The 12,086-nt window shown below is 42.3% G+C and overlaps 2 protein-coding genes and 1 long non-coding RNA gene across 5 annotated transcripts in view; 2 read left to right on the top strand and 1 right to left on the bottom strand.

Annotated features, from left to right (window-relative positions):
• LOC130187617 (uncharacterized) overlaps nucleotides 1-9,552 on the bottom strand; it is a 31,984-nt gene extending 22,432 nt beyond the window's left edge. For all 3 annotated transcript variants that reach the window (XR_008830485.1, XR_008830484.1, XR_008830482.1), the window contains exons 1-2: nucleotides 9,168-9,552; nucleotides 8,455-8,588 (exon numbers count right to left, since the gene is read on the bottom strand). This is a non-coding gene — a long non-coding RNA (uncharacterized LOC130187617). The remainder of the gene's footprint in view (nucleotides 1-8,454; nucleotides 8,589-9,167) is intronic.
• Nucleotides 1,235-4,522, top strand: LOC130187606 (thrombomodulin-like). The gene has a single exon (XM_056405348.1). The coding sequence runs from the start codon at nucleotides 1,363-1,365 to the stop codon at nucleotides 2,962-2,964; it is 1,602 nt and encodes a 533-aa protein (XP_056261323.1). The 5' UTR covers nucleotides 1,235-1,362; the 3' UTR covers nucleotides 2,965-4,522.
• thbd (thrombomodulin) lies at nucleotides 5,349-8,393 on the top strand. The gene has a single exon (XM_056405347.1). The coding sequence runs from the start codon at nucleotides 5,575-5,577 to the stop codon at nucleotides 7,204-7,206; it is 1,632 nt and encodes a 543-aa protein (XP_056261322.1). The 5' UTR covers nucleotides 5,349-5,574; the 3' UTR covers nucleotides 7,207-8,393.
• Nucleotides 9,553-12,086: the final 2,534 nt, after the last annotated feature.

The following is a 12,086-nucleotide window of genomic DNA, read 5'->3' as shown; positions in this document are numbered from 1 at the left end:
CCACATCCCCTCTGCTCAATTCCACACCACCACACCCTTTCATTATGGGAAATAAGGAGCCACTGAAAAAGCATGGAGCCGAACACCTCTGTGAGTCGCTGTCGTAAAAACGTCTGTAATCACAACGACAAGTCAGTTTCAAAGGTGTGAAAATACACATACAAATGAAATTGTGACGTCAAAACCACTCCACTGATTTCACTGCAGCATATGGTTCATGTCCTGTTTCATCCACTGAGTCACTGTGTGTCACTTTGGGAGGGAATCGATCGGATGTAATCACATTCCTTCAGGTTTACTCAACATAAACTCCACCTGGAAAATCATCAGCTCAAGGACTAAATGATTTATGTAATGCAGTTTTTGTCACTTTTTGTCTCTGCACGGTGCGGCTGGTAGGTAGGAAGTCTGTCCGGCTCTCTTGTTCTTCACTTCCTCTCCGCCATTCAGTCATTATGCCCCCCCCGATGAGGAAAAGTGGAAGGGCAGCTCTCTTCCTCCTCTGCTAATTTGAGAGAAAACGATGAACAGTGTGTGAATGATGATTGATTTAGATCGACTATAAGTCACACAATTGTGTCCGTACGTCTGTATTTGTTATTGTGCCTTAGGGTTCGTTTGTCAACCTTCAAAATCCATGAGTCAGTGACTCTCCTGGAAGAAGTGCCCGCTCTTGGATCATATTTCAATCACGTACATTTTTTTATTTTTTTTCTACTGAAGCTGGGGTAACTTGGAATTGCTCATGGTAATCAAGACTTACCGGTGGTTATGTAAAAGGTAAGGAGGGAGAGGCGTGTTCTTCTTAACCTCTGAAATGTTACTGTAGATGTGAACTGGTGAATTCATAAAGTTTCAAAAATAAAGAATATATAAATCATGTTTCAAGGACATGTCAAGAAAAAAATATAATATCAGTAAAGATTATACATGTGCATCTGTTTTGTGAGAGTTAGATTTTTGGCAACGTTTTCTCTCTCTCTCTCTCATGAGGCATTAACTTTTACTTTATCATGTAGATGACAGGAGCAGATTCATCATGGGAGAGAGTTCTGGGATTATGTTCATCCTCCTCTTATTAAAAGTGCATGCACCCGCATGTGTCCGTGTATGTATGTGTGTGTGTGTGTGTGTGTGTGTGTGTGTGTGTGTGTGTGTGTGTGTGTGTGTGTGTTTTGGTGAATTAGTGAGGTTGGCCAAGACGGAACTTCCTTCCTGTCCTGAAAAAACATACACACACACACACACACAGTTGGGGGGGGTTATAAATGGGCACTAAGTGCAGCTTGCAGTCACTGCATTAGCCTCAGATCGTCCAACACAGAAGTTTATACCACAGTCAGTTTTTCTAACATCGTTATCATGACTCCTACGACACGAGCTCTGCTTATTTGTGCGGTTTTCCTGTGCGGGCTGGAGGAAGCGGACCTCTCTCGGAGCGGCCATTGCGCCGGGACGCGGTGTTTGGTGCTTTTTCGAGAGCCCATGGACTTTCCAGGTGCGCAGAAATGCTGCAAAAACGAGGGAGGAGAGTTATCATCGGTCGATCTGGGACAACCACAGGAGACATTAAGGAGTCTCCTCGGAGAACTCAGCGGTAGTTTCTGGGTGGAACCAATGAAAGGCACAGGCGTGAAGACCGGAGAAGCTGCGTCAGGTCCCAGAAACTGTTCCTCCGTGCTGACGGGGGGGGCCCTCATGATGTCGTTTAGCCTGTGCGATGAGAAACTGGACGGATTCCTCTGCCGGTTTTCATTCGAGGAACCTTGCGGGTCGTTGCTGGCAGGCGGAGACGTACAGGTGAGATACAACCTCAGTCACTGGGGTTTAAAAGTTGAAGATACGAAGACGTTTCCACAGGGAGCCACCGCCGTAGCGGAAAAGGTCGGCGCCGAAGATCCGGACTCGATGCATGTGTGTTTCGGGGGGAAGTGGTTTCATGCTCCCTGGAACTGTGAAGTGATGGGGGGCGGCTGTGAACACAAGTGCAATTCTTCAACAAATACCTGCATGTGTCCCGAAAGTCAAACTCTCCATCACAACAACTTCACCTGCATCAAAGACCCGTGCGCCGACTGCAAACACGGCTGCGAGCAGAAGGGCGACTCTTTCTTCTGCAAGTGTGAGAAAGGCTTCAGGCTGGCGAAGGACAGGAAGAGCTGTCTGGACGTGGATGAGTGCAAGGAGCAGGACCCGTGCAAAGGTGTGGGAATGGGGTGTGAGAACAAACAGGGAGGTTTTGAGTGCAAGTGCAAAGATGGATTCGTTGAGGAGGACAAAGTGTGTGTAGACGTTTCAATCTGCGACAAGTGTGAGCACATGAAATGTAATAAGCACGATGGGATTTACAGGTGTGAATGCCATGAGGGATTCAGGGTGTCACCCAAGAATGCCACCCTGTGTGAACAATACTGCACAGAGAGAGACTGTCTAGCTGACTGCGTCGTCACAAGAGATGGAGGGAAGGTGAGGGAACAGTGCCGCTGCCCTGACGGCTACATCACAGACGTCAAGAACAACACAACCTTTTGCACCGACATAAATGAATGTGAGCATTATCACATGTGTGATCACACGTGTGAAAACTTATTCGGTAGCTACAGATGTTCGTGCGATGAGGGGTACGAGCTGGTAGAGGGCCACACCTGTGTGCAGACTGAAACAGATGAGGGATCGGGATCAGGCTCTTCTACTCCACAGCCGACACCAGCCGGCTCTTCTCCAGCAGCGGTGCCCTCTTACATCAAGACCGGCAGCGTCCTGGGCATCACCGTGTTCATGTTGCTGTGTGCAGTGCTGCTGTTTTGCTCGGTCCGATACGTGGCGAAACGTTGCGGCAAATTTAAGCTCTCCTCCTTCACACACCCAGATCTAGATATTTTCTACCTGCAGCAGGTGACCACCGAGACATACAAGAGGTTCTCCTTCGACAAACAGTGTAAAAACGACCCGCAGAGACAGTAATGGCACCGCTGAAGACCTTTGAGCACCTGCTCATGTCTCATGCACTTGCTACAGAGTCATCTGATCTATGGGACTTTTCCACGGAGTTATCCATAGTGTCATTCTTAAAGCTGCGATAAATGAAGACAATTGAATGAAGACTTTAAAGAAAAACTGCTGAATGTTTTTTTTTATATTTTTTTATATGGAATTTGGGTTTATGTACCTTATGATGATCATTCCCTGGAGCTGTAGCTTCACCTTTTTAATGCCAAGATGGAAAACTTTTGGATTTTCTTTCCAATCAGGCTAATTTTTTCGAGTCATATATGACAAATAAGATGCTGTTACACAGAAAAATGTCTAATAGTAACGGTACTAAAAAGTCAGTATGGTCATTTTTTCTAATTATAGTGTAGATTCCTTACAAATGTCACAAATCCAGCAATATAAACCATATTTTTTTTGTTAATGATTGATCAGATTATTTTATAAAAGAACCAGTTTGATGTGTCATTTCACTGGAGACACGCTGCAGTTTAGCTCCTCAACCTCAATAGGAAAATGTGCCTTTGTCTTTGCTTGACATTTTAATTTCTGCACATCATAATGTTACATGCCATATTATTATTACTTTATATGTTAACTACTTTTTTATCTTTTGATGAAGTCTCAGTCTAAGCTCTTAGCACTGATAAAAAAACAGCCATAAGAAATTCTCTTTAGTTAAAGGCACATTATCTGTGTGTGTTTTTCTGGGTTACGTCACAGTGACTCGCTGTGACTGATGTTTCGCTCATAAAAATATTCCTGTCTTTCTTGAAGTTGGACATTTGAGATATGTAGTTTTGAGGCAGACCACTGATTGCTTTGGGATGCACTGGTTGCTATAGGAACGGTTTGTGAAGCATGCATGCATGCATGTGGAAACGGCAACAACTCTGGACCATTTTTACCCAATAAGTTCATCCCCATTCTGACTCTCTCTTCTTTAAAATAACCGTAATCAAAACAAACTGAGAATCATCTGAAGGCTGAGGATGCTGACCGACTCACGGCTCATAGTTAATACAGGGAATCAGTAAATAAAAATATCTACAGCTATATAGCTATAAAAAAACACTCCTACTCTTTATGGCATCATTTGTGAAAATAATTAATTTTACAGCCATAAAAAAACACATTATCTATGTATCACAGATATAAGTACAACACAGATCATTTAAATTCTGATAGTTACACTTTAGTTTGTCTATATGCATCAGGAGAGCAAAACTTTCACAGATAATGCTGAGCTGCTACACTGGCTGTACATTGCTGATGTATTTTATTAACATTAGTGTATAACAGACTGATCCAGCGAGGTCAGCTACACCTGAATGTAAACTGTGCTGCTAACGTCTTCTTATATAATGGAGCCTGTTATGAAAACACAAGTGCACCTCCTTCTGATATACCCAGCCACTGAATGTCTGTTTCACAGACTTATTATTGTTTTGTTTTTTTACTGTTGAATATTTCACTATTGAACGATGCTGTAAAAGAAAAAGAATAAATGCAGCTTAAGGTTTTATTCTGATATAATTGTTCTGCAGGTTGTTTTTGTTTGTTTGTGTGTTTGTGTGTGTGTTTGTTTGTTTGTTTGTTTGTTTGTTTGTTTGTTTTTGGAAGAGGCATATTTATCTATGAATTTATTGTTTCATTTATTTGGTTTGGTCTGGCTGGTTTCTTTTCTCCTGTCCCTGTGGCGTCTGTTAACCTTTCACTCAAACTACAGAGTTAATGTGAGACCCACGATCAGATCCTTTATATTTACATTTACCACAGCAAGCATTTAGCCGAGTTTGTTCACAGCAATCTGTAATGAGAGCAACATAACCAACATTATAGAGGCTATGGGGGACTAAGATTTGAAGGGTCAGAGCCACAGTGAGTTTATAAAATAGGAGGTGTGAGAACTGAACACACACTGGTTAATATAGAAATGAGGAAACTTCACACCCTTACCTGTTTCTTTCCCCTGCTTTACACTGTCCTTTATATCATGGCACATACATGGCTGCTGATCATATGCAACACAACAAGGGAGTGGAGTCAGTGTAAAGGAAAACATGCGTCTTTACAAAGACTCCCTTGCTGTATTTTGTTTTCATTAAGATGTTAATTTTCCTTATCCTGCCTTGAGTTGAGATAAAGTTGCGTTCGTGTTCAGAAAATGTGTAAAACGAGTGAAAACGTGCAAGAAACGTTTATTTATGTCACCGGATCTAAAGAAACTGACCACGAGACCAAGAGACTCGCTCATGGACTTACATGTTGTGCAGAGTGGAGTTGGGAGGGGCTACTGGAAAAAGGGGGCGTTGGGTGATTCCCCCTTGCGTGCGCGCGTCTTCGGTGCGTATGTGCGTAAAAGTCGTGCGTAATTGGGGATATGGTCTGTGCCCAAGGAGAAAGTTTGTGGAGAGCAGTGAGTGGCGCAGCGGGCTGATTAAGAGCGACTTCCTTCCTCCGCCGGCACAGTAGCATGGAGTTAGGGGCTTATAAATACGAGCTTAACAGTTTCTCAAACAAACAAGCCTATAGACTGCTGGAACTCGCAAGAACTTGAACGGACACAACCGAGGTGCAAACATGAATGATGTAACGGGACTGCTTGTTGTCATACTGGTTTCCATGATGGGAAGAACCGGCGGGGCCGGGGCGAATAACGGATACTGCATCGGGAACCAGTGTTTCGGGATGATCCAAGACCCCAGCGATTTCACAACAGCCCAGGATCAATGTAAAGATAAAGGAGGCCACTTAATGACAGTTCGCTCATCTGTATCACATGATATTCTGAGTATCTTGCTGGGGAACTTCACGGGGCGGTTCTGGATCGGTTTGCATCTGAAGACCGCCTGTCCAGACGCTGCTGCTGGGCTGAAAGGATTCCAGTGGGTGACCGAAGACAGCGAGAGTGACTTCTTCAACTGGGCGCCAAGCTTTGACAGCAGCTGCTCCTCTCCTCGCTGCGTCTCAGTTTCCAAAGAGAGCGACTTCAAATGGACCCAGGAACCATGTGGTGAACAGGCGGCCGGGTTTCTCTGCGAGTACGGCTTAATTCAGCCGTGCAAAAATCTAGAGGTTGCACAGGACGAGTCTGTCACCTACATGACCCCTATGGGGTTTAAGGTCGAGGATGTGCTGTCTCTGCCAATGGGCACCATCGCTACCCGGATGCCATCTGAGACTAAATACCTCTGCTTCTCCGAGAAGTGGCTGAAGGCGCCGTGGAACTGCGAGATACAAGAAGGCGGGTGCGAGCACAAATGCGCAATGGACCCAAACGAGGTCCCGTCCTGTTACTGTCCGCCGGGTCAAATCGTCAGCCCTGAAAATAAAGTCACCTGCGAAGAGGCCACAGACGACCCGTGTCTCGCCCTGCGCTGCGATCACGCCTGTTACAGGAGCGATGGCTCCTACGCGTGCGTGTGCGACCACGGATATAAGCTGGCTCAGGACGGCAGGTCGTGCGTGGACTTCAATGACTGCACGGACGAGCGGCAGTGTCCCGGGGAGAACTTCAAGTGCAAAAACACCATCGGCGGCTTTCAGTGCGTCTGCGAGGATGGATACGTGAAGTCCGGCAGCCTGTGCGTCGACGACAACGAGTGTCTCTCTGCTCCGTGCGAGCACGAATGCCACAACACTCCCGGTAGCTACAACTGCTCGTGTTTTGAGGGATATAAAGTGGATCCAAAGTCGCCGAATAAGTGTAAACGTCACTGCGGGAAGGAGGAGTGCGCTGCGGAGTGCGACCCGAACGATGCGTCCCAGTGCTACTGTCCTGACGGTTATGTAGCAGAGGAAAGAGAGGACCACACGGTGTGCATAGAAATTGACGAGTGCATCTCCAATTATTGTGATCAGCAATGTACAAACACATTCGGTAGCTATGTGTGCTCATGCTCTCCAGGATATACGTTAGTTAACCAATACAATTGCGTAAAAAACGAGGATCACACAGATGGATCGCAGGACTCCACCACCGCTCCAGACTTCCCCACAACATCATACATACCTGGACCAACACGGCAGCCCTCGGGGGTGTCAGTGGGGGCGTTTGTTGGGATAATACTGTGTACAGTCTTTTTGATTGTGCTGGTGGTTTTTCTGGCTCATCACATCCTCAGCCGCAGAGGGAAGATGGAGAGCAGCGGTGCGCTCAAAGCTCAGGAGGGTGAGGCTCACGGTTTACACCGTGTGGCCACAGACGCTTAAAGAGAAAGAGAGCGGCCTCAGAGGGACAGTTAAAGACTCGATCAAGACTCGACAACAGAGCTACAGAGACAGTCTCTACAGAGACACGGTATGAAGGATGCAGATTTCACAGCAAAACAAAAGCTATGGAGGACAGGAGCGTGGTCATGTCACAGGAGAGGTGGTCACTATAAACTCAATACAACAGAAATATTATGCCAACAACTAAGGTTTTCACCGCCTGGGAAAACTGGTTTTAATCTACAATTCAACTCACGTACAACAGTTTCAATGTAATGAGAATGACAAAGAACTTTGTTTTTTTAAACGTCTGTGCTGAAACAGTATTAAATTATAAAAATATGAATGAAGGAGAAGTCTGTTCTTTTGATTCTTGCCTCAGACACAGGCGGACTACTCCACCGTGTGGAGGAAAAGGCGAACTGCAGGTCGTGCACGCACAGACAGAGCTGCAAAATTTGCTCCACATCTAATGTTTTTTAAAAGGGAAGGTGACACATGGACACAATCCGTCACAATAATGAACCACATGAAGCTTATGCATATCTCAGACACACAAGCCAAGATCACAACATGACGTACATGCTGGACAGGAACTAAATAATCAGCAATAGTACGTGAATTATAAACAAAATATGATCTTAACATACCTTTGGCTATATATTAATTCTTGTTTCCCCATATTCTATCATCTATTTTCATGAGACTATAGAAATGTCATAGTAAAACATGCATATTACATAATAACCATAATGAAAAGCAATCATTCTGCAGTAAACTGTCCCCTGTGACTGAACTATTGTTATAGATTACATTATTAGATTGTTATTAGTGATGCTTCAATATGTAACAGGGGTTTTCCTGTTGCAGCTGGTCAAATGCAAAAGCTGGTTGATGGATGCGCCTCATCCAAAGGGTCACAAGTTAAAGAGCAGAGCGGCAGAGGACACATGTACTTAATATACACAACCTACAGAAGCAAGGATACTGGAGTAAAGACCAGTCATTGTGGATCCAAAAATGACATCTAGAGGCATTTTTATGGCTCCGTAACGGAAGGCTGAAATGATCCAGGTAAGTCAACTACAGCTCAACCTCAGCTACAAGTTTCTCAGTACTACGGCAAACAGCAGAGTTGTATTTACCAACTGATTCCCTGTTAGAAAAGTCTGGAATAGTCTAATTTATTTTTTATTTTTATTTTTATTCATTATAGATTATGACATATTTGTTTAAGATATAGCTTACCTGGTGTGATGTCATCCAGCACTACGAGCAGTTTCCCTCTCACTGGGCTTTGCGTTAAGGACTCAAAGTTTTCAAAACCTTTCCCCGCTGCCTCGGGATGAAGCTGCTGCAAGTCTTGTGATATCTGATAAAGTCTAAAAGCATGGAAAACAAACGTCACTAGAACAACAGTGCCTGAAGGAGAAACCTGGCAGGAGATGTCCATTCAGCAGATCAATCAGTTTGACAAACAGTGCGTTCATGCATTTCAGAAAGTATGCAGTCAGCAGTGGTGGCAAAGTGTATAAAAAGCTGCTTTTTCACTTTTCCCCTGCATTCTGCACAAAGATGAGACAGACATGTTTTTGGAAAAATGAAATGAAAATGTCAGAAACTTTACACTCGGAGTCAAATATAATGAATTTGCAAACAGAACATCAAGAAATGCAGATGCAACTAAGAGAATAAATAAAGCTTTGTTGGCTCATTATTTTTCAGTGTCAGAGCAGTAACTTTACAAACTGTGTTTTGATGGATTTTGTTCACAATATAAATACAAAGTACAGGTTTTAATGACTGTGCAGCTGCTGTCAAACAGTTAATTTAAGCTATTTCACAGTCACTTTTGTTGGAGGACGACACTTCAGCGCTGCACTGGCCGTACTTATTGTTTGGACGGTGCATCATTTTATTTGTGCAATTACAAACTCCAAGGCATTAAAAGCTATTCACACCTGCAGACTGACAGCTGATCCTGTGATCCGGCAGTGCTGTCGTGATCAGAAACTGATGTTGCTTCAGATGATGTGGGAGGGGCTGGAGGGAAGGAAACAGGGATATGTAATGAGGTAATGAGAAGCACAGAAGATCATTTGTGAATACTTAATAGTTAGATGAAAATGGGTATTAAATGGTATAAACTCAATATATTTCATTAAAAAAATAACTTTCTCTTAACAATGATCCTGTTATTGTATTTCATCCATGGATATATTATTTTTCTCTTTTACCATTACTCTGCTTTCCTTAATGTTTTATTCTAATTTAACTTCTGTCTTCTCCTCTTTCACTTGCAGTGTGATTGACATTTCCTATCAGTTCATTATTATAAAATATTAATAACCACTACAGCTATGAGGACTTGTTTTTTTTGAAAATTACTATCTTAAGGATATATACAATATTTTAGTAAATAAGGCAGTAAAAAAAGATTGTTTCAAAGTAAAATTAAGATTATTGTTTGCCTGTTTTAACAGCAGTTTTTCAGTCTGAAACAGCTTTTAATTTGTCAGCATGTTCACCATTAGATTATGGTAATCATTATATCTGATTATTGATCAGCTGACATGCAGAAATAACAAAAAAAAAAGCTGATATGATTGGCTATCAACACTTACACAGTAAACTATTAGTAGGCTAAACTACTGAAACCTTTTTCATAGTGACATGAATTTTTTGTATACCACATTAAAATCAAATCACAAGATAAGAAAGTGGAGAAGTGTATAAGTTAACCTTAAAATGTCCAGAGGTTAACAGCTCATGCCATCCTTCTAATGTCAGAAAGTTAGCAGGTAATTATACCCTTGAAGTTCCCAAAAGTAGCAGCTAATGCTAGCCTTATGTCCAAACTTTAAAATAGCAGCTCATGCTAGCCTTGCAATGTCCACATATTAGAAGTTTAGCAGCTAATGCTAGCTTTATGTCCAAACTGTTCAGATAGCAGCTAATGCTAGCTTTGTATTCCATAAGTTAGTAGCTACTGTTACTGACATGTTTTCATTTTATCTTACCATCAAATTTATGTGGATCAAAGTGATTAGCTAATGCCACTGTCACTGTGTAATGTAGCTTAATGCTAACCATTCTCCAACACCTGGTAGGTAAAGCTAGCCTTGTAATATTCAGAGCTAAGAAGAAGCTAAAACTGCATTTGTAATTGTAATGTCCAGAAATTAGCAGCCGATGTCACTTCCACCTACATTTATATTTATATGGCTGTGTGTGTGTGTATGAGCAACTGTAAGAACACAAATCTCATGCTTTAGCACTTAATCTTTAGCACTGGAAACAGTGTGACAGGTTTGTTTGTTGTTAGCGTTGTGTCTCGTTACAGTTACATCACTATTTTTGGTTAAACAGACACAGTTCTTCTACACTGGTTTAATCTGAGCAGTTTGATCCTCCACACTCACCATGGACTCCAGAAGTTTTAAGAGGGTGGGGCAGCCGAACACTTCCCTCTTTATTGGTCTTGCTGATGTCATCGATGATATCATGGGTTATACCAAGACTGTGGGGGTGGTCGTAAGTTTAATATACTGTATTCATGAGTATCTGTCTGATTTGGAGCAATTCTACAGTTTGTTTAGAAGAATACAATTTGCGTCTTGTTTTAACTGTTGATGTTTACAAATAAAAAGTAACTTTTTGTCAGTTGATCTTTTTAAATGAGACGGACTTGGATCCCTGGATGGAGTTTGGTTCTACCCAGGCTAATTGTTCAGGACTATATAAGCAGTTGTTCCGCACCAGCTGAGGCAGAAGGATGTCAATAAAACCTAATGCAATATCCTTACACTTACACTTGACTCTGACTTGAGTCAATTATGTGTAATGGAGTACTTTTATAGTGTATATTACAGTATGACTACTTTTACTTAAGTAAATATTTCTCACTCTGCTGCCAAAAACAAACTTTTTTTCATTTGGAGGGGCACTGGGAGAAACAATGCTTCCCCTTATACTTAACCTCACTAAACTGCCGTCTTCCATTTCAAACACTTTCCTGGCACAAACATAATATACTTTTCAAACATAACAACATATTACTTACCTGGATATATGTGAATGTATAAGTAACTAAAATGCCATAGCCTACCCCTGAGAAATATAGAACCACACAAATAAATAGTAAGGAATAAGGTCACAACAATACAGTAGAGCTGTGTATAATATTTTAATAACATTTATTATTGGGTTGGCCCTTTCCTGCACTGTACCTGGCTTTGTTCAAAGGTACGGCCCTTTTGGTACGACCACAGGAGTTACGTTCCCATTACATCCTGAGCTTTGCTTACTGGGAAATCTCACAAGCAGTAATAGACTTTCAACTAATTCCCAAATCAACTTTATGGAAATTGCTTCACGTGTGGCCAGGAATTGCACAATAATGACACGGAAATCTGATAGATGGTCTTCGGATATGAACAGCTGTATCCTTCCTAAAGATTACATATAATCCCAGAAAAGGATATGACACCTTTCTGAAGATTTACCGGCCTTATCTAGAATATACAGGAACGTCACTGATGCCACTGTAAGGATTCATATCTTCATATATATACAACATTGTATGATGATATTGTGGTACAATTAGGCTATTATATTATAGTATAGTAGTATACTGCCTCTACCACTACTAGTAGTACTACTGCTAAAACTAATACTACTAGTTGTGGTAGTAGCAGCAGCAATAGAAGCTGTTGCTGTTACTACAGCTGCCACTACCACACAGTAAGGTAGTACTATTACTAGTAGCAGCAGCAGTACTAGCAGTACTACAAGTGTACTTAGCAGTGTTGGGAAGTTGGAAGTGGGTGGGTCACCAGAGATTAAAAACAGCCCATAATAAGAAGACAGAAGCATGAAGT

This window comes from Seriola aureovittata, chromosome 19 (assembly GCF_021018895.1).
Source record: "Seriola aureovittata isolate HTS-2021-v1 ecotype China chromosome 19, ASM2101889v1, whole genome shotgun sequence".
Lineage (NCBI taxonomy): Eukaryota > Metazoa > Chordata > Actinopteri > Carangiformes > Carangidae > Seriola > Seriola aureovittata.
Note: the sequence above shows the minus strand (reverse complement) of the source record. Positions and strands in the feature narration are given on the sequence as shown.